This window comes from Perna viridis, chromosome 2, assembly GCF_037379345.1.
Source record: "Perna viridis isolate PV_CMFRI_1.1 ecotype Kerala chromosome 2, ASM3737934v1, whole genome shotgun sequence".
NCBI lineage: Eukaryota > Metazoa > Mollusca > Bivalvia > Mytilida > Mytilidae > Perna > Perna viridis.
Window position 1 is genome coordinate 13,645,722 of NC_142446.1, and position 23,003 is coordinate 13,668,724.

Sequence of the window (23,003 nt, forward strand, 5' to 3'; positions counted from 1 at the left end):
ACTTCAGTAGTAATTTTTTAATTAAGACAACATTGGAAGTTTCTTTTTTTCTTTCTGTGCAGTTTTCTTCCTCTTTTTACTAAGATATTTATCCAGTTTCCCACTTTTTCTCAATTCTTTGTATTTTTCTGCCAGCTCTAGTTTACGAAGGTCAGCTTAAAAAAAAACCAAACAAAGTGTTTCAATAACATTCAATGAAATACAAAAGAAATTGAACCTAGCTGCCTTTGGTAGTATGGCACCTCCTGGTACATTTTCAAACGAGATCTATTCACATTAAGTCCAATTAATTTCTGGATGCCATGAAATCAATTTTGTTAGATTTATACACAACGAAAAAAATTGTATTTGGACAATAACAAGTATAAATGTATTTATCTTTATGAAATTGTACCACAAGGTAACATACTTCAAAAGGAAAGCTGATTTTAGGGGTTCTGATTTATACTGTTTAGGAATTTGGAGTAAGAAACAACCATTTCTCTCTTAAAATGCCTCACAGGGTGCAGAATGATACAACCACACAGGTGGTACCATGAACATCTAGGACAAGTATAGACACATCATTAAAGCTTGATACAGCTCTGAATTTTGATTATGATTAAATATTTGACACATGATAATAATTTGATGAAAATCAAAGCGGCCCTTTATTTCATAAATGGTTCCAGTTACAAACCCAAAAATCAATCCCTGCCTTCCAATGAAGGTATGGCACTCTGTGAAACAAATCATAGAGATTCATTCACCTTTAAGTTATTTTTGTATATTATGAAAAAGTGCTTGATTCTGACCCTGTTTGGTCCCTAATTCCTAAACAGTTCAACTCCTTAAATACAATAAAGAATGTACCTATCCACAACATAGTAACAAAAAATTCAACATGCTAAAAATGCAGAAAGAGTCACACATCTTCAATACGAGTATAAACACTGTGCAAAATTGAATACTTTTAGAAAAAAAAACTATGATGGACAGGTATACAAAACAAAAACAACACATCAATAGTTAGTGATGAACAGATAGTGTGGTCTTCATTCAAAGGAAGCTGTTCTGTAGATATGGAATTTTTTCACTTATAAATGTGCCAGGAATGATAACTTGTTACTTGTAAGTACCTTCACTTGTCTTTTAAAAATATTCTAGTAACTTTATAGAACTTAAATTTTGTAATAGAAAGGAATAGAAATTGGAAGGAAGAATTTAAGTACCAGGCAGCTGCTTACAAAGGGTGATTCATGCTTAATAGTATACCAAATATTTTTTTTTATTTCAAATCTCTGTAGGCCCCATAAAAACTGTATTAGGAAATATAAGTGCTAATAAAAGTAGTCCATTGGAGATATTAAAACTTAAAATTTGGTTATGTTCCACTACAGAAAAAAAACATAAGAAGATTACCCACCAGAATTTTCACACTTTAACAAAGTATATTTCAAGATACATTGGAAAACCCAAATATTTTTTGATTGGAAATTCTCGAGTAGGCTTCATAGAAACTATTCAAAAATAAAAGTGCAAATGAGAGTTGGCCACTGCAGATATCAACACTTTAATGTTGGTTATGTTCTACTACAGATAAAGTACAGGAAAACTTCCCACCAGAATTTTTATGCTATAACCAGTCAAAAAATATTTCATGATAAGTAGCAGACCCAAGGACATGAACATAGGAAGAGTTGTTTTTAGGAGCAATGTATTTATACAGTTCAATTGATTATCTATAAGATATGTTAAATCAATCCCTGCCTGGTTTTTAGGCAGAACCATTCATAAGTTTTTTGTTGCATGTTTTATGTTACTAGTGGTATTTTTTTTTCTCAAAATGATTGTATTTTATAAAGAAACATAAGAGTAAATCATTTTTAACTTATCAAATTTAAAGTCTCTTTTGAAAAATAAACTGATGAAGGAAAGATCCCAAGTCTTTTAAGTGCTGAGCTGGATTATTATGAAACCTATCCACCTACTTTTCTTTAGAAAGTATGGTTTCTTCCCTTCTTGAACTTGGCTCTGTTCCTTTTTCTTCCATTCTTTCTCTATAGTCTTTCTTTTATCCTTTTGTTTTTCTGCTTCTTCTTGTTGATCCTAAAAATAAATAGTGGATAACAATTCAGCGATTTTAAAACTAGGAAACTGTGAGCAATGCAAACTGAATTAATACTTCACTTCCCATTTTAAACTTGCTTCTTTTGACCTACAAAATCTAAAATAGGTGGTGCACAATGGGATCAAGTAATAAAGAATATCTTGCGTTGCATTCCTTTCTACTCAGTCGTGAAGGCGGAGATATGAATAAGACATAGGTACTCTATATTCATAAAAAGGCATAGTCTTTATAGGATGTGCACATCTCAAATAAATGTTCTGTAAAAGTTTCAATTCATTCATTGATGTAGGCGGAGTAACAGATAAGAACAGGTTGCATGAATAGAGATTAATGCCCTATATTCATAGGCTAAGTCCAGGTTTTGCTATGGAAAACCCTGAAATAGGAGGTGTACATCTTCAATAAATTATCTGTAAAAGTTTCAATAAATTCCTTTTTTTTTTTTGTCATCACTTGACATCATTCATTGTCGTCGTCGTTGTTAACAATTTTTTCTAAACTCATCTCTGACACTAATTGAGCAACTGGAACCAAAAACAGTATGAATGTTCCTTGGGGTGCCCTGCATAAAACTGATGTGGAGATTTCCATATATAAAAAAACATGGCCATGGTTACTAAAAATAGAACACAGACAGTAGTTTTTTCACATATATCTCCAAAACTGTTCTTTTCAGCCAACTTCTGACATCGGGTGAACATGTTCATCATGATGATATCATATGCGGTTAAATTTTTGTTTTAAGCTGTTCAGCCATGTTGGAGTAACTACCCCTTTTCTGCATTTTTTTCACTATTTTTAAGGTTATTTCTTTAAAAAATCTTCTCCTCTGACAATACTTGACGAATTGAAACCAAACTTGGTATATGTTCCTTGGGGTATCCTGCATAGAACTGATGTGGGGATATTTGGTCTGTGAAAAAAGACATGGCTGCCGCTACTAAAAATAGAACACAGTGATCAGAAAGTAGTTTTTCACATATATCTCCAAAACTGTTAGGTTAAGCTAAATTCTGACATCTAGTAAAAGTGTTCAGTATGATGAGATCTAGCTGCAGTCCAATTTTCATTTTAATCCAATAAGCTATGTTGGAGTTATTGCCCTTTTTCAACATTTTTTTACTATTTTCAATGTTTTTTTTTCAAAAATCTTCTCCTCTGACACTACTTGACCAATTGGAACCAAACCTGGTATGAATGTTCTTTAGGATATCTTGCAAAGAACTGAGGTGGGGAATTTTGATATGTCAGAAAACATGGCCGCCATTACTAAAATAGAACAAAGGGGTCAGACAGTAGTTTTTCACATATATCTCCAAAACTGTTAGGCTTTCAGAATTGAGCTCAATTCTGACAGGGTACAAGTGTTCAACATGATGACATCTATCTGCAGTCCAATTTTCGTTTTAATCCATTAAGCCATGTTGGAGTTATTGCCCTTTTTTAACGTTTTTTGCTGTTTTTAATGTTATTTCTTTCAAAAATCTTCTCCTCTGACACTACTTGACCAATTGAAATCAAACAATTAGGGGTTATTGCCCTTTTTCAATCTTCTCCTCTGACACTACTTGTTTAGCCAAATTTTTTCAATAGCTGAAATGATTATTATAAGGACTACAAAAGTCTTCAGGGATAAAAGTTGTCAGACGACTCCTTGTATGAGTTATTGCCCTTGAAAAGGGAAAAATAATGTTTTTACAGTTTTCAGCCAATATCTTGAAAACTATAATAGATAGAGAGAAACTTACAAGTCCTACCAAAGTCTTCTTGAAACAAAATTGTGGGACAACTTCCTGTTAAATTTATTGCCTTTGAAAGACAAAATTCAACTAGGTGAGCAATTCAGGCTCCTGGGAGCCTCTTGTTTGCTTATTATATCTCCAAAACTGTTTGGTTAAGCCAAATTCTTTCAACTGCCGAAATGGTCCTTATTATAAGGCCTACAAAATTCTTGGCGGGATCAAAGTTGTAAGAGGACTCCTTGTAAGAGTTAATGCCATTGAAAGTTTTCAGCCAGTATCTCAATTACTGATAGATAGAAAGAAACTTTCAATTGCTGAAATGACCCTTATGATAAGTCTTCTTGAGTCAAAATTATTGCATGACTTCTTGATATATTTATTGCCCTTGAAAGGCAAAATTTAACAAGGTGAGCAATTCAGCCTCCTGGGAACCTCTTGTTTAGGTTATTGTGGCTTGCAAATATAAGCTATTAGATATAATGTACCATCCTATTGTACAGCTTGACAAGATCTGCTTTCTTTTCTGGGTTCTTTTCTTTCTTCAATTTCTTTTTGATTTTCTACAAATAAATATGTATTTCATTAATAGAACTCAGTGTATTTTTCAGACATTGTATTTTGTATCACAGTACAATTTTATACAAAGGAATTACAAGCATCATTTACAGCAGTTGAGATTATCCAAAGTTCTATGTACATTTGTAATTGAATTATTGAATTAAGTTTTTAAGTACCTCTTTTTCTCTGGATTTGATATCGAACACAAATGAGTAGTTAGACTTGAAATAATGCTCATTATAGTCTCCTGATAAATCATCAAATCTGGGATCTCTTGCAACCTGAAAAATTACATACAAATCTTGTATTACTCCTACATTAATCATGCCATGAAATCTATTTATATCAGATAATTTATTTGTATTCCAATTAATGTTGTCAGTTAAGTTAAGAATTGAATGCTTCATATTTGATGTTTCATCAGTGTGTCAAAAGCACTGACTGTACATTTCAATTCCCTTCCTCCATTTCAAATGGACTGAAATGTAAAACCTTTAAACTAGATTTATCTCCCTTTGGAGTCCTCCAACAGTAAATATATTACTTCATGCATATCTACATATGATATCCAACCTTCTTATAAAATAACATTGAAATTCCTTGAGCAGTTCAGGGGGAGTTGTGCTTACCAAGTTCAAACAAGTAAAGCCATTAATATGATTATCTCCCATTGGAGTCCTCTGACAGTAACTGTGTTCCTACATATAATGACAAACCTTCCTATAAAATTCTGCATAAAAATCCCTGAAGTAGTGAAGGAACAGTTGTACTTCATAGGTTTTGACATGTAAAACCCTTGATTTTGATTATCTCCCTTTGAAGTCATATGCCTTCATGCATACTTAGATATCATACCCAACCTTCCTGTAAAATTTCATCATAATCCCTCCAGCAGAAGGAGTTGGGCTTACAAGGAATGTGGACAGACAGACAAACAGACAGACAGTGTGATTCCTATATACCTCTCAAACTTTGTTTGCAGGGTAAAACTAGCACTGCAAAAGTATATAGGATCATCTATACTTTTATACCAACAGATAGCTCCTTTACAAAAAGAAAGAATGGTAATTGTTACTAGATGTGAATATCTATAAGCATTGGACCATCATAGAAACTAAATATCTATATTAATACCTTTTTCTTAACAGAAGAATTATCTTTACTGTGGTATACTGGTCTTTTAGATGACATTTCCATTGGCCTCAAAAATAAAAACACAGAACAACTGTAGTTACACTAAGAACAAATATCTCCTTATCTTTCAAATGCTACATTTTTTATCTTCACAAACAATTTGCTCATAAAGTTCTATGGAAAATTCTAAATTTCAATCTAGAACACTATTAATAAATTCTGCTAAAAATTTGTAAAGTCAGTCTGACAGTATTAAACCACATGTCAAATTACAAAATCCTATTACTGTGAAAGTACTATTGTTCGTGGGGTGCCAATTTTAGTGGTTTTTATAGGAAGGCCAATCCATGAAATTTGTTTCCCATCAAAAAGGAGATTTCCATTGACGTGTATACTGCAAACTTCATATCCACGAATTCAAGAGTCCATAAACTTATGTTTCTTCCCTACTCCACGAAAATTGGTATCCCTGAATTAAGGTAGTTTCACAGTATCTAAGACAAAAAAGTTAGCCTGAACACTTTGTTACATTAGAAAATTAAAAAACCCACAAAATTTGACTTTGATGACAAATATCAGTCTTAAGGTCATCAATCCTAGTATAGGACACATCTTTTGGTTGCTTACCCACATGCCAAAAAGTGTATCTGGAGTAAACACGTGGCTCCTTGAATCACTCACCTGGTTAAATTTTTTGCCAAACAACCAACTCCAGTATGGGTTCTTACACTTTATTACAGCAATATGAAAAACCCCTGTAATTCTTTACCCATCTAACTGTTTCATAGCATGGAGGTAAAACTAACTGATCCAATCAGAACCAAGGAATAAAGATGGAAGAACCAATGAGAAAATAGATAGCTAAGAAACATAGGTTGAGGATAGAATCAAAGGACTGAACATACTAGAAGAGATATGCACGAAATGAAAAACTCTTTCAATACAACTAACACACACAACACTGTAGATAACAGTTGAATAAATAAAATAATGAATATCATGTGTTTTGAGTATGAAAACACCCTGTCACATACCTATCATAGTTAAAAACAAAAACAACAGAAAAAAATCTTTTTTTCACCTTTCAAGGTCAATAACTCTAACAAGGAGTCATCCAACAACTTTGATCCAATGCAGACTTTTGTAGGCCTTATAATAAGAATCATTTTGGCAATTGAAAGATTTTGGCCAAACCTAATGGTTTTGAAGACTTATGCGAAAACTTCTGTCTGACCCCTATGTTCTATTTATAGTAATAGTGGCCATGTTTTTCAACAGATAAAAAATCCCCACACTAGTTCTATGCAGAATACCCTACTGAACAGTCATACCCATTTTGATACAAATTGGTCAAGTAGTTTCAGAGAAGAAGATTTTTAAAAGTAATAAAATTAAAAATAGCCAAAACACACCAAACAAGAAGTTTCCAGGAGCCTGAATCGCTCACCTAGTTAAATTTTTGCCTTTCAAGGGCAATAACAAGGATTTGTCCCACAATTTTAACTCACAAAGACTTGGATAGGACTTATCATAAGGACCATGTCTTCAATTGAAAGTTTCTATCTATTATAGATTTCAAGAAATTGGCTGAAAATCGCTTAAAACATTTATTTGTCTTTAAGCAGTCGTCCGACAACAATGTAGACTTTTGTAGGGCTTATAATAAGGATCATTTTGGCAATTTTTTGGCTTAAACTAACCTTTTGGAGATGTGTGAGAAAACCTTCAGACTAACCCATTTGTTCTATTTTTAGCAACAGCTGCCATATTTTTTGATGGATCAAAAATTCCCATATCAGATTTAAGCATAACACTCTAAGGAATATTCATACTTAGTTTGTATATTGGTCTGGTAGTTTCAGAGGAAAAGATTTTTGAAAGAAATAACATTTGAATTGGGATAAAACGGCCAGGTTTTTCAACTGATCAAATATCCCCACAACTATTCTATGCAGAATACCCAAAGGAACATTCATGCCAAGTCCTTATTGGTCAAATAATTATTGTAATGTCAGAGAGAAGATTTTTGAAAGAAAAAACATTATAAAGAGCAAAAAAAGACAAAAAAGGGCAATAACTCTAACATTGCTTAACAGATTAAAACGATAATTCCACTACAGATAAATCTCATCAGACTGAACACTTTTATCCATGTCAGAATTTGACTCAACGGTTTTGGAGATGTATGCAAAAAACTTCTGTCTGACCCCTATGTTCTATTTTAGTAATGGCAGCCATGTTTTTTCAATGGATCAAAAATTACCGCAACAGTTCTATGCAGGATACCCCAAGGAACATTCATACCAAGTCTGGTTCTATTAGGTTAAGAAGTAAGTAGTGTAAGAGGAGAAGAACTTTGAAAAATTGTAAACGACGACAAATGAGAACAATGATAAAGGACGCCAAGTGATGGCAATAGCTTACATGGCTTTCATTCTGGTGAGCTATAAAGTTGAATTTTTTTGGCCTTGCCAAATGTTGATTCCCTATAACTTGAAAACACTCATAAACACATTAAAAAAGACACATTTGATATCGGTTTTAATAAAACACCTATTTTTACCCATTTTGGCCCCTTTTTCTAGTGTAGGCAACAAAGTCCAAATTAATAGGAACCTTCCTTTAGTGTTAAGTAAAATCATATTAATATTTCTGAACAATTGGTGAACAACAACTAAAGTTATGGCATGGAAACAAAGTGTCCCAAGATGACAACAATGATGACTGTGCCATAACATTATACTAATGCAAATTTTTTGCAGTCGTATAAAAACTAAATTTTCTTTAAGCAAATTCATTACTAAACTACTTTTAAGGCCAAAAAAGAAGTCCCTAAATCTTCATTTGATTTAAGGACTACATCTTAATTTTATTTGCAGAAACGATAAAATATTGTTTAGCAGAATAATTGTCTGAAAAATATTAACTGATTTTTAAAGAGATATCGATTGATATAAAAGGAATTATATATGGACTATATTCTATGTAGTGTTAAGAAACAGTAGGGAAGTTCATGACATGTACCCATGACATAAGGTATTTTGATCATGAAGGATCAAAAACCCAATAAAACACTGCTATCTCATGAATCAAGTAAAAGCATTATTCTGTAATTTAGTGATAATCATTTATGGCTTTTCATTGGAGTTTAGCTAACGTTTCATACCTGTTCTTATTTTCTCTCTTGTAAATTCTTTTTGAAGTGGTTTGATTACTTCTTTCTCCATGAATGACCTGGTTATAACTAAAAGCAAGCAAACATAAAATAATGTAAAAGCTAGTATCAGTAGTTTTTATTTATTTTCAAGGTGTATATCATTCCTTTTACACAGAGCATTTTTGTCCATCTTGCAGATTATTCAAAAATATACATTCAACAAGAAAATGGGACATAATCAAGGATCAAGCAATGAACAATTTGGAAAAATTTAGGCACAACATTCAAGCTTGATACAGTTCTTAATTTGGATAATGAATGATAAATTTCTTAAGAAAATGAATGTAGTCAAAGGAACTTAAAATTTGAAATTCTTATTCTAATTTCCAAAGTCTAAATATGGGGTTAGATTTATCATTTTTTTAAACATATTAAAAGAACCCCCAAAAATTAATTTTTTTTCTGCTGAAATCAAAAACAAAGTTAAAAACTGAACTCTGTTAAGACGAACTTGAACATAGGGCACCAAAACAAAATTCTAAATGCACAATAAGATTCAGCATATTGAAAAATGCTTTCTAAGGGTGCAACTTGATAAGACCACAGAGGTCAAACTCTGAACACTTTGGGTTACTTAAATTATAGACACAACATTTAAACTTGAAACATTAGGCCCCTGTCTAAATGGTTAGGGCTATAACTCACAAAATCAATTCCAACCTTCCTAATATAGAATGGACCTTTATTACAAATTTCATAAAGATCCACTTATTAATATTAATATTCAAGCTATTGCATGACAACCACATGTCTACAGGCAATGATGACAAAACACAATTATTTGCAGTTTCATAAAAAAAATCTCAATTCTTCAAGACAACAAAGTTTATGAATATGTTTGTTTCAGGCCCCATTATTAGTTGAGAATGACTTAGGAAGTCAGGGACAAAAAAAAACTTTGTATTTATTACTTATTTCTTGACAAATTTCAATAATGTAAAATTCAAACTCTTAATCCTTCAGGTTTTTTGATATGCCGAATCTTATCATATCATGAAAAATTGACGTAATCTTAAAAAAATCACTAATCATTTTGAAATCAAACTAGGCAGTCAATTTAAAAAATAAAACAGAGCTTTTAAGTATATCAATCCAACATTCTGTCTGTGAAAAATTAGGGAAATCCAAACACAAACTAGATGAGCCAGGGTGACTCTTATGTCCCTGCTGTAAATTTGTTGCAGCTAGAACAGATGGAGTAATTATATACAAAAATCAGCATAACATCTGTACGGGTTCAAAAATATAAAATCTTAAAACTGTTGTAAAATGACTGGCATGGGTCAAACCACATGAGACAGTGGCATACACATGTTAGTTATGATTTTCCATAAAATAAAAAAAAATGGTAATAATATCATACATCAGTATCTGTAAGAAAGAAACAGTTAGCTTTTTTTCATCACAATTGAGTAAATCAGAGCTTACATTAGCTTAGAAGTGACTGTACAGTATCAATCAAGTGGATCTAACAGATTCCCAAGATAATTTCGAATATAGATCACCATACATGGACATAACTAACTCAGACCTGCATTGTACATTGGCTGAGAAGTTTATATATAAAAAAATTAAATGTCCTTAGATCAAAATGACTACTCCAAGCTCTCCTGAGACTATCATGCTCACTCAGATTTCAGCCAGTATTTATTTTAAACAAAGGATTTAAGTTACAAACTTGTGATATTTTTCATATATAAAACAATAAAATTGTGTCTATTTGGTCACTAGCCAATTTGTTTAGTGCATGTGTAATTATCAGATTTTTTCATCATTTCAAATTTAACTGACACAAAAATTAAATACAAAATACAGCAAAAAAACTAGAAATACTGTGAGCAAGCTCACAAAGAGAATACCCCCAGCTTCAAATGGACTAAAATTTGAAACTCTTGTTGAATTACATTGTATCTCCCTTGGACTTCTACAACAGTAATAATATTCCTGCAAGCACATCTACATATGATATCCAACCTTACTATAAATGTCATCAAAATCCCTTGTGCAGTTTAGCAGGGACTAAATTTACAAGTTTTAACATGTACAGGTCTTACTAACCTCTTATCGGTCAAATGGCCACCCCGCTATAAAGTACCAAAATTACACTGAACCTAGATCTATGCATCTATATACCTAAGAGCTTAAAGTTTTTGTATGTTGATCAAAAGAATTTAAAAATGTGTACTTTAAAATCATATTTATAATTTACTACAAAAGTGTATGATTATTGTTTACATGTGTGAGGAATTTCCCACCATTCTGTCAGTCAGCAGAAATGGTAAAAATGTGGATTTTCAATGTTATTTATTCAAGTCAATTTTGTGAAAAATTTCTACAATCATCAGACCATTAGTATAATGATTATGAAAGCTTTATTTTCCAAGCTTGGCAATGGTATGCAACATTAAGATGTAATTTTTCCTAGGAATTCAAAGTGAAATTTTGAAAATTACCTTTTTTGCATAGAAAGTAATGGAAATGTTAGAAGTGGTTAGTAAAAGCACAACCCTTAATTGGATTATCTCCCTTTCAATTCTTCGAAGAGTAATTAAATACCTTCATGCACATCTACATACGATACCCAACTTTCTTGTAAAATTTATCATAATCCCTTGAGTGGTTAAGGAGGAGTTGTGCTTATAAGGTTTAAGGGTTTAATGTAAAACCCTAAATTTGGATTATTTCCCTTTGGAGTTTTCTGACAGTAATTATATTCACTCATACACATCCACATACGATATCCAACCTTCCCATAAAATTTCATCAAAATCCCTAGAGCGTTTAAGGAGGAGTTGTGCTAACGAAGTTTTAACATGTAAATCCTTTAATTCTGATTATCTCCCTTTAGAGTCCTCTGATAGTTATTATATTTCTTTATACATATTTACATATGATACCTAACTTTCCTAGAAAATTTCATCAAAATTCTTTGTGTAGTTTAGAAGGAGTTGTGCTTACAAGAAATGTGGACAGACAGAGAGACGGGCAGGCAGAAGGGGTGATTCCCATATAACCCCCCAAACTTTGTTTGCTGGCGCATAATGAAGTACCACTACTTAGCCCTTATGAAAAAAGTATATACTAGATGTTTGACTTAAAGAATATATTTAAGCTTTAATGCCCAATATTGCTACTCACACTTTTAAACCAAGTCTTTCCTTCAGCTGTATCAGTTCTTCAAAAGACATGTTTGATAATTCTGGAAGTGAAAATTGGTTTAATACTACATGATAAAAAAAAGTCACTTGCAAGTTACACAAAGAAATTAACACATTTTATGGTATTGGATGGAGTATCATTCATAATAATGTCACTGCTACTGTTGTATTAAGACAATTTATCGTAATTTGTGATGTAATCTGACTATGTCTATGCTCAGCAGTTCAACAATTTTGCAGAGCAAACTAATTTTAAGTCAAAAAAGAAAGAGAAAAAAGAAAAAAAAAAGCTCATATCAAAAGAAAGAAGCACTTTCATTTAAGTTTAAAAAAAACTGATAGCAGTGTTTTTAAGTGTCAAGACAGATTGACGGACACATGTATACCATAATATGTCCCATCTAGACAGACAGGTCTATAAAAACCACACAAATAACCTTTATACACAAATAAAATTTCCTTACATTATATGATCAAAATTTGTTTGCAGTACTATGAAAATATCTGCTAAAAGGTTGATAGAAATAAAACAAAATATGTTTTCCTAATTGATAATGTAATAGAAAATGTTGTTCCACCATCCAAAATTTTAACCAAAAAATGTGGGAGTATGTACTGAGACTATCTAAAAAGCTAGACACATTTCTTTATTTGCAAGTCTGATAACTTCTTGACTTTTCATAGATTTCTAAATGAATTGTTCAAATTATTTCTGAGCAACTGTGCAAATTAAATGTTAAAATGACTTACCTTGCTTGACTGATGCCTGCAAATATAAACAGAATCAGAATAAACCTTTTATTCAGATTTTAAAAGAATGCCCTATGGACAGTAACTTGATAGGAAAACAGATGTTAAACCTTGAAAAGAACCAGGTTTAAAGGCATTACATTCATGTTGTATACATTGCAGGGACTTTAGGTCATGAGTAAGATCCATTAAAAGAGCAAAAATTGTACTAAAATGTTGTTTTAACAATTTTTTACATTTGACTATACATAGCCATGTGGTTTTTTAGTGTATGGCCATGGATAGTAAAATGTAAAAAATCATTAAAACAGCATTTTAGTACAATTTTTGCTCATTTAATGGATCGAACTCATAACCTCAAGTCCCTGTGATATACATCCCTGAATTTTGATAGTTTTTCTCTATTACTCCAATGAACAATTAGAAAGTCCAGTAAACAGGAAGTTGATACTGGACACAATCTGATCTACATAAACCCATATACCAAATTTGAAATCAATCCATCCAGTGGGAGCTAAGATTTTTGTGACAAACATTTTAATGGTGGGGACAAGGTGATTCCAATATACCGCCCACTCATTAAGTGAGGGAATAATAGTTCTATACCATTTATTTAACTAACAACTGATTTTAACATTAAGAATAAATATTTCAATTGCAACCAAAACATATTAACAATTCCTTTTTTTTTTCTCAAAACCTGTAATAACACTCTTCATTTAAATACTTTATGCTAAGTTTAAAAAAAAACGTGTATGGAAAAAGTAACAATAATTACATGTAGGTCTCCCCTGATTATAACATGCATGCACATGTATGCCATAACTAAGTGCAGCTTATAAAATAGACCTAGGGTTACCATTATGTGACACAATAAAGAACAGACACTTACTAATTCATCTGCTTCTGTTTTACCATCATTACTCTGCTCAACCTCACTAACTTCATCTGAACTTTCTGCATCTTCCTGATCACCAAAATTAGACTCTACAGAACTATGATCTGCTGCTTCATAACATTTCAATTTTTGCTTTTTCTTGGCAGTTATTACTGAATAGGATTCACAGGCAATACTGCTTCTTTTCTTTTTCATTGATTCTTTTTGACTTAACATTTCTGTACCACTATCTGAAAAAAAATCTCACACCCTAAATATTTTATATACATCTTAAATAACTACACCATACTTTAATAACATTACATGTATTACGTTTTGTCACTTTTTTACATCATGACCTCTCATTACTTGATATCTTGATTGTTCAATAAAAGTTGTTGTCAGTAAAGTCTGAATATTAATCTCCAATATGGCATACCTATAAAGCATCTGTCACAATATCAACTGACTGTGATTAGTAGATTGGACTGAAAACTGTAATGAAAAGGTGTGAACACCAGAGACATTATATACCTCATGTTCCAAAAGAAAGAGGGATATAATTATAATCATAAATATGAATTTAATATGTACCTCCAACTTTTCAAAACAAGTGGTATGAAAACACTATGCCATATCATGTGAAGATTTTAAACCCAGGCAACATCAAATTCTCTCTGACAACTACAATTACCAATAACCAATTAGGCAGGAGCCTAATGTATCAAGTTCGAATGTTGCGTCTATACTTTAAGTAATCTAAAGTGTTCCGAGTTCCAACCTCTATGGTCTTATCAAATTACACCCTTAGAAAGCTTTTTTTGCATATATACTTAAGTTTTGATGATCCTCTAGTCAATACTAAATTGTCTACTATCACCACATTTATTGATCAGATAAAGCATAATTATGATTTTGTATCAAATTTCATTGTTATATCTGCCATTTCGACAGAGTTATTTCCCCTTTCCAATACAAATTTCCATAGGGAACTTGAAATGCATATTTTGATGTTTTTGCACATTCGATTTTGTTAAGACTTTTTTCTGTGTTTATTTGGGTCATATTATATATTTTAATCAAAACATTTTCTGTTGCAATTTGTTTAAGTTTAAACTTATTTTGACTGGACTAAATACCCAAGCATTCCCTGCAGTAGAAACTGCGAAATCTCTTATGAAAATTTCCATTAAGCAGCACCTGATTTGGAATTTACCAGGATTGAGAAAAACTCTCTTATAAGTTATGTTCTGGAAAGAAGCTAAATGGTAGAGAAGTACAATCCTGTCTTAAATAAATGAAGAATCAAATTATTCAGGCTCCCAGTTTTTCGTGGAGTCAGAGTTGCTCATTTGCTTTTGTTGCCTTGTGTGTGTTGTTTTAATTACTCTATGTTGATTGTTCTTTGCTGTGTTTGTCTGTTTTCCATGTCTGGTCTTTGTCCCTGGATTACATTCTTTTGATTTCTGCTAGAATCTTGGTTCTCTTGATTACTCTTTAAATAAAATGCTTCAGGGAACACAGATAGATACACCCGAGGAGGTCAAACTCTGAACAGAGTGAGATTGGGCAAATACATGAATGGGCATTATGTATATGGAATTCATACAATTAAAATATTAAACATACATACATGTATCGAAAATAAATTATCTTATTCTTTTCTAGTCTTTTCTTAAATTTTACAATATAAATGCATAGAATAAGATTATAAGTTCATAAAATACTATTGATATTAGACCTAATTGAGTACAGTTTAGAGTAAATACATATGATTATATTACAAAATGAAAAGTAATTAGTCAATTTAAGTAATTTTTTTTTATCATTTAAGGGTTATCGTTTTCCAGTTACTTGTTTTTAATCAAGTTGCTTAATTTTATACACATCAATTCATACAATATAATTATTAGAGGGGACAGATCAACTTGGGGATGGAAAAACCTGGGGATGGATCGACTGGGGACAGATCAACCAGACTGGATTACATAATAACAGGAGATAATTGACAATTATCAAAAGTTTAAGTGGCACACGCTTATTTGATTAAACTATTTATTACCAATGATTGGGACTGGTGTAAATATTGATGCGGAACATATGATCTTTTGATGGTTATGGAAACGTTGACCATGCATTCACTGAAAATGACTCAAGTATGGCTTTTATCCAAGTTCTTTATCCAAGTCAATGAAGGAACTAAGTGAATTTTTCTATTTGGAGCACTCTCACGATCATCAAACGTCAAAATGCCGAAACGTAATATTTCATCTTCAGTACCTCCTGCCAAGAAAGCCAAGAACTGTTCCAAATTCAATACTGCGTGGAAGTCAAAGTTAAAGTGGTACCAAGCCAGTAATGACTATTCGAAATGAAATCATTTTGATGCATATTTATGCAATAATAGCAACTGCATGTAGTGACAATTTTTAAATGAAAATTATTTAATTAATTATAGTAGATATATCCAAGGAGCTATATATAAATCCTTAATATATTGAATTGTCAATAATAAATAAAATCATTAAAATGTCCAAGTGTTACTCCATCAAAAAGGTCTTTCCAATTATTCAAATAGAGTATTCAGCATTTTTTCTCATGGAAACAGACTTAAAACAAGGTTTTCTATAAGTTTCACACATATTTGACTGGTTACGCCACGAAAAAAAAAAAAAAAAACACTGATAAAAACGTCCAGTTTTCAAACAAAATCTCCAGCTGAAAAATGACAAATCTCCAGTTTTGAAGGAATGACTTTATCACATGTATGCAACCTGCTACCATTTCAAACCTATGGTGGGTTAAATTTAGGTTCACACAGCGCTGTCTTGGGATTCAGTGTCAGGATCTGTTTTCTGATTTGGATGCCCACTGAGATTATAAAAATGCATAATAAAAGGAGCAATCTCTAGAAATAATCTATAATACTGAACTGTAGTTTTTGCTATTTGGGTGTTCACAGGCCAAATTTCTCTGTTGAAAATAGGTCATTTGTAATTTGCTACCACTTAACTGATAGTGTTTGAAAAGATCACTATAGAGTGGGTGAATATGAAGTACCACAGTAAACTCCACCAGCGTAGAGAGCATTAAATCCACTCTCACAGGCAGCCACTCAGTTGAGTAAAAGCCAGATTTGGATTCTTCAACGTATACATATAGAATATACAGATACAGTACTTGAGCAATGCTAAAGGTTGTCTGGCAGACTATTTTTTTAAATTGGTGCCATCCTAACATTGGGGTATGCAGGAACAGAATTCCTATCTCTTACGACGTTAAGTTGCACGATTATGAGTAACAGATACAGATACAGTATACAGACTGGTAAAAAGAAATGCATTGATTAAGCTAGCGCTTGTCATTTTCGCCATTTACGAAAGGATTTCGTAAATGACGAAAATGTTTTAGATCGTTTTTGTCACTTAAAATTTGAAAAGTGTATAAAAAAATTCCATTCAAAAAGTATTTCAGATAAATTTACGTCACCTGAAATAAAAATGTTGTTAAAAACTGACAATCGAAAGTTACATAATTTCACCTAGCCTTACGCTCTGACAAGTTTATGACCCCAAGCTTGGCAATTACCTGGTCAACCAGGTGTGAAATACATTCTATTGTTGTTTACCTGGCATCCCTGATATGTGCATCGTTAATAATCCTTTAAAATAACAACAATTTATCAATTGTTTGATCATTAGGACCACAAAAGATAATCCCAGGATTCTCACTCAATTTCAGCCGTTTGTTTTTGACTCCCGAAAAAAGCTTCGAATTGACTCGAGACATTTCTGCTTTTAAATATAACTTAAAATATAACTTATATATATCCTTATTATAAGGATTAGTCGTGTTGAACGATTTCAATCTTTAATGGATACGGACCGATTTTACTCCCATATAAAAACAAACCCTTCGCGAACCTCGCAACATATATATATATACAGTTGACTCTCATTATCTCGAAATTGGAGGGACCAGGAGAAAAGTTCGACTCAACCGAAGTTCGACTTAACGAAATCAATGAAGTTCGAGCAGCAGAAAGGGGAGATAACCATGGACGAGAATGACAAAATAAGTACAACTGGATCCGGTTACATATTCTGTGCATATAACAGAAGACATTCTGAAAGGCATACCAAAAGCCACATTGATACCATTTTTATATGAAATCTCATTAATTTTCTCAAATCAAGTAAAAACATTAAATCCTTTGCTTTCACAGAAACGCCGAAAATGTTCAAGATCCGCTTAGCCAATTGCTATTCATCCACAAGCGTATATGTTTGTTTAAAATTGTAATTAATAAAACATCAAGATTTTAATAACAACAATCTTATTTTAACGACCCATTGAGTTCGGATAATGGTAATTATTTTATACACACCCAAGCGTAGACATCTTGTCAAAAACACAAATGCCGACAATGGTCTTTGATCATAAAATAAAAGAAATCTAATTGCATTAATAAAATATTTCATAGTTTTATTAATTATAGAAATACAGGTAACAAGTCATCAAATCAAAATCATCATCGAAAGGTGTAATAAACTAATAAATGGTGACACAGGGCCTCGACAGGTAAAATGATTTGACACTTTGACATGTAATTTACCCTAATTAGTTCGAGATAACCATTGACTTTTACTTTCATTGAAGGGACTTAATTTTTACTTCGAGAAAACCGAAATTTCGACTCATCCAGTTTCGACTAAAAAGAAGTAAAATAACATAGACAAATAGGCATTTTTTTCCGGACTTCGACAAAATTTCGACTTAACCAAATTTTCGAGTCATCCGAGTTCGAGACAACGAGAGTCGACTGTATATATAGCTATCTATTTTTAGAAATTTAAATGCACACAAAAACAATGCCTCCGATGTGTGACTGGTGGATTTCAATTAATTTTAATGCCTATCATAGGAACAGGCTCAAGGTTTCATCAACCAATCCTCTTCTTAAGATCTGTCTCTATCCTTCTGATTTTGAGGAGTTTTAGGTTGAAGAGGGCTTTTGGGGTGTGGTGTTTGGCAAAGGACAGGAGGATTTTCTCTTATTAGTTGAGTGTCAGGTCATACCATAATAGTTGCTTATGTCAAATAGTAGCTATTTTTAGACTGAATGCACCAAAGCTTTGTCATGATGTAAAAGAAATTTCTATTTTACTATTTTTCTAATAGTGCCTATTTTATTTTATTAAGTAACACGTTTTCTTATAGAAAATAATAGTTATTTTGTTGTAAGATTTATTGTATTTATTGTTATGCCTGTATCTGAAAACTTAAAATGAATATATTTAAGAGTTTTTATGTCTTTAGTTTATGATACTGTTGACTATTTACAAAATTATGCTGCCCATAATATGTTGTTTGTGCTCTTCACAAAAGTGACTAAAGCCCTCAAAATCCTAGCTAAAACCCTGGAAATGCAATGCATTCCGGTATCGGAGAGTTCGCCAATCTCATTAGTGATGTCATATTCACTAATTTGCATATCATTAAATGTCAAATTGGTTGGCAAATAAACAACCCAATAAACAATTGACAATTTCATGATTAGAATCCCAATTTTCAAAACTTTATAACTTTTTAAAATTATATCAAATTTTGGTTCCGTAAAAATGTTTCATTCAGATAAAATAATTCATATTCTGTATGTGAATTTATAACTCTTTCACTTCAAAAATAAATTTTAAGTGATATTTATAAGTAAACCTCTATTTTTGTATAAAATTATAATTGAAGTCTTATGTACATATAGTCTAATTACTGAATATTTATTCCATGGAAAAAAAATTATTTGCAATGTAGGGAACCAAAAGAATTTTTCAGTTATCTTTAAAAATGAAAAAGTTATGATGATTTAAAGTTGATGCCCCATGCCACTCAATGGATTTTTTGCCAACCAAATTGTCCAAACCAAATCACAGGTAAGTGATGACATCACGAAGAACTCTCCTATAAATTAACTCTTAATATTAAAGGAAAATTGAGAATTACGATTCATTTACTTACCCATTTTTTTGGCTTAAGGCCTTAACCTAAAAAAAATTGTAAATAGAAAAGTATACACAGGTTCTCGAGCCAGTGCGCTCTCTTGTCATGGAGATAAAATGAGTGTTCGACTTCCGATGAAGGTTCCCGAATGATCTCCCCTGTTAGTTTGTTCATGTTGATACAAGACATAAAAATATAGCTTATAGCCGACACAAACCAGTACAGGATATACAATGGATAAACCACAGATCATTGCCCATGTACAGAAACCGATAAACTACACATTATTTGACACTAAGTGGATTCCGTGTAGTGCAAAATTTGTAGTCCTCGGTAACCATGCACGCGGTACTGGAGCCTTCCAAGTGTATGAAGTGTCACACGGAGATGTCAAGCTTATTCAGGATGTAAGCATTCTTGCATATTTACTTTACGTTAGATGGGTTTTGCGATCCTTAGATACTGAATGGCATGATACGAGAGAGGTGCTGAACACTGAAAATTATAGTCCAAATTGTACATTTGTAAATATGCAACACTCCACTGTTAACTTGTAATAGCTATTGAATGGCCTGTCACAATAAGTTGGAATTTTTGTGGTACACTGAGTACAGCACTTCGATGATTTTTTTTCTAGGCAGAGGTCACTTTGGTTCTGTAATAATCTACATGTATGTGGAAGATAAATCAGGATAAAATCTTATTCCGTGAAAATACATGTGTTTCACGTTACAGTAGTTTTTTCTGGATAATATTATTTCTCTATGGAAAATTTTTGACACCTATTGTTTCTGCTACTTGAATAATGATAGTTAAAAGATTAATATGGGAAAATTGCAACTTATATTTTTTAATCCTTAAAAATAAGAGGAATGCATATTACAGTTAAAAATTAGGGCTTTTTAGACAGAAGGGGAAAATGCACTTTTAAAAAAAAGTAATCAAGGGAACCAAGATTCTAGTGAAAATCAAAAGAATGTAATACAGGGACGGAGACCATAAAGATTGATTTGTTGTTGAGTGTTTATGAAAATAGAAATAATCTGATTAAAGAGAAAAATCAGCTGAATGGCACTAGCTATTTTTAATAAAAATGTGCTATGGACATTAATAAATGAATGACTTCATGAATGCAACTACATTTGTATGTCTTGAGAACAGAATGTCAAAACTCCCATTTTCGAAAAACTATACTCCAGTTGGCTGTTACTTAATGTGCTTTAGGCCTTTTTTGCTCTTCTGGCCATAGGCCATATGAGCTATTGCCATCAATTGGCGTCCGTCATGGTTGTTGTTCGTCTTCGTCAATAAGAATTTTTCAAAACTATTCTCCTCTGATACTACTTGACCAATTAGAACCAAACTTGGTATGAATGTTCCTTTGAGTATCCTACATAGAACTTTTGTAGGGAATTTTGATCCATAGAAAAAAATGGCCGCCGTTACAGAAACTAGAACATGGGGGTCAGACAGCATTTTTTCGCATATATCTCCTAAACCGTTAGGTTTAGCCAAATTCTGACATGGGGTAAAAGTATTTAGCATGATGAGATCTACCTGTGGTAAAATTTTCATTTTAATCTGTTAAACCATGTTGGAGTTATTGTCCTTTTTTCGACATTTTTTTTTTTACTATATTTAATGTTATTTCATTCAAAAATCTTCTCTAACACTACTTTAATACTTGACCAATTGGAACCAAACTTAGTATGAATGTTCCTTTGGGTATCCTGCATAGAATATTGACCATGAGAAGTGAAAGCAGAAGACTTCATTTTTATTCAAATTATTCTAACGATACAGTTTTGTTTGTTTTATAAAAGGACAGTGTCAGAATTAGAAAACAGGGTTTGTGAGTAGGGTTTAACTTTAAACAGGTTAGGTAGGAACAAATCCTCAGTTTAATTATTTTACATGAATTTGGTGATGCTTGCAATCAAGGAATTAAACAATAGAAAATGTGTGCATTCTCAGTGGCATAAATGAATATAATTGACCTGACATTTACATCATCATTTGTCACATGGTCTGTCAACTAATAGTATTTAATCCTTGTTAGATTTTGAAGAAACTGGACATTATAAAGAAATAATTCTGTCCCCATGATTGAGTTGTGCTAAAATTACTTTCTATTCACAGATTTTTTAATCAACCTGGTACTAAAAATTGGTATTAATATATCCTGCTATACAGGTATAAATTTATCCCTCTGCTGATTGATAGTCTCCCAATATCGATGTAATACACCATTTTACAGTCAATTTCCAACCTGTTAAATACACAAAAACTAGTCAGAAGAAGAAAGAATTTTATATGTACAGTAGTAAACACCCTTCAGAAGCTTGCTTTATAATTCTGGAGCAATCCTAGACCTCTTGTAAGAAATATACCAAATATGGACACAAATGTTGTGATGGTGAATTTCATAATCTCATAACCAGTTCCTATAGAAACTTGGAACCAAACGACTAATAGAAAGAGTAGAATATGAAGAGGTACCTCCCACCAGTAAGGACCTTACGCATATTAATCAAAATCACAATAGCTCATCCAGAACTGAGACTTACCTAGCCCAAATAATTATGCCGCATTGGGAGGCTAATTTTTATTTTGCTTGGTCGCCTCCCTTTCAGACATCAATGTCAGATTTGAAAAATGCATCAGCGAACGTCATGATTATCTGGACTGAGACTAACTGAAAAAATGAATGTAAGAAAATGCAATCCAATGAACTTGACATTTATATTCTGCATACTGATTCTTCAAAGAAAAAGTGGTATACCCAAGTGTCAAATAGAGGGGTTTCTGTGGGCAAAGAGCAAAACCATGAATGAGAAAGTGAAGGGATCAAAGGACAACCACTATATTTTAACACCAAAAGTTTAAGTACACACAGAAACGAGCAGCACCTACCCCTTTTATATGATAAAGAGTGTATTTATATCTGATGTCAAATATTCTAACAAAATAGTGTAGATGTGTAGCATTATAGTTTTTCTTTCCTTTCACTAAAAACCCAAAGAGCAGTTTATTGTACATAGATGGCCCTCCATGAATTAATAATTAAAAAATGTGAATGCCATTTTTATATGTACGTCCAAGACGGGAAGTATTATGGTATACTGTTGTCTGTCTGTCGTCAACACTTCGGACAATAACTCAAAAACACTTAAAATTTTACTCTTTTAAAAAAGGCAGAAACAGCCAAGGAAACTTATTCGTTTAAAAATCGTTGAAAACAGACCATTTGTTATGATAGTGCCAAATTTTTTGTGCATTTTTTATTTACTTTTTTCATGGGGGGAAGTGGGGGGAGGGTATTTGACAGGGCTCACAGTATTTCTAGATGATCATATAACTTCATTAAAAGCAAAGGGACATGTTAAAAGGGCAATGGAAATATCATGTGCTTAAAGTGCAGCTCTTTATCATTTTTTTTACCTCCTCCTACCCAGAATTT

The 23,003-nt window shown here is 32.2% G+C and overlaps 2 protein-coding genes across 4 annotated transcripts in view; one reads left to right on the top strand and one right to left on the bottom strand.

Annotated features, from left to right (window-relative positions):
- Nucleotides 1–2: 2 nt before the first annotated feature.
- Nucleotides 3–23,003, bottom strand: part of LOC148623722 (ribosomal RNA processing protein 36 homolog) — a 24,761-nt gene continuing 1,760 nt past the window's right edge. Inside the window, exons 1-10 of one of the 2 annotated variants that reach the window (XM_088565774.1) lie at nucleotides 19,562–19,684; nucleotides 13,562–13,797; nucleotides 12,670–12,685; nucleotides 11,900–11,960; nucleotides 8,711–8,788; nucleotides 5,545–5,611; nucleotides 4,587–4,691; nucleotides 4,338–4,412; nucleotides 1,971–2,088; nucleotides 3–155 (exon numbers count right to left, since the gene is read on the bottom strand). In XM_088565774.1, the coding sequence (XP_088421900.1) occupies nucleotides 22–155; nucleotides 1,971–2,088; nucleotides 4,338–4,412; nucleotides 4,587–4,691; nucleotides 5,545–5,611; nucleotides 8,711–8,788; nucleotides 11,900–11,960; nucleotides 12,670–12,685; nucleotides 13,562–13,797; nucleotides 19,562–19,565 (894 nt within the window). In that variant the 5' untranslated portion in view covers nucleotides 19,566–19,684 and the 3' untranslated portion in view covers nucleotides 3–21. Of the gene's footprint in view, nucleotides 156–1,970; nucleotides 2,089–4,337; nucleotides 4,413–4,586; nucleotides 4,692–5,544; nucleotides 5,612–8,710; nucleotides 8,789–11,899; nucleotides 11,961–12,669; nucleotides 12,686–13,561; nucleotides 13,798–19,561; nucleotides 19,685–23,003 lie in introns of those variants that run through there. The other variant, XM_088565775.1, reaches the window with a different exon arrangement.
- Nucleotides 19,777–23,003, top strand: part of LOC148623723 (dynein axonemal assembly factor 10-like) — a 16,572-nt gene continuing 13,345 nt past the window's right edge. Inside the window, exon 1 of one of the 2 annotated variants that reach the window (XM_088565772.1) lies at nucleotides 19,777–19,950. In XM_088565772.1, the coding sequence (XP_088421898.1) occupies nucleotides 19,777–19,950 (174 nt within the window). The remainder of the gene's footprint in view (nucleotides 19,951–23,003) is intronic. The other variant, XM_088565773.1, reaches the window with a different exon arrangement.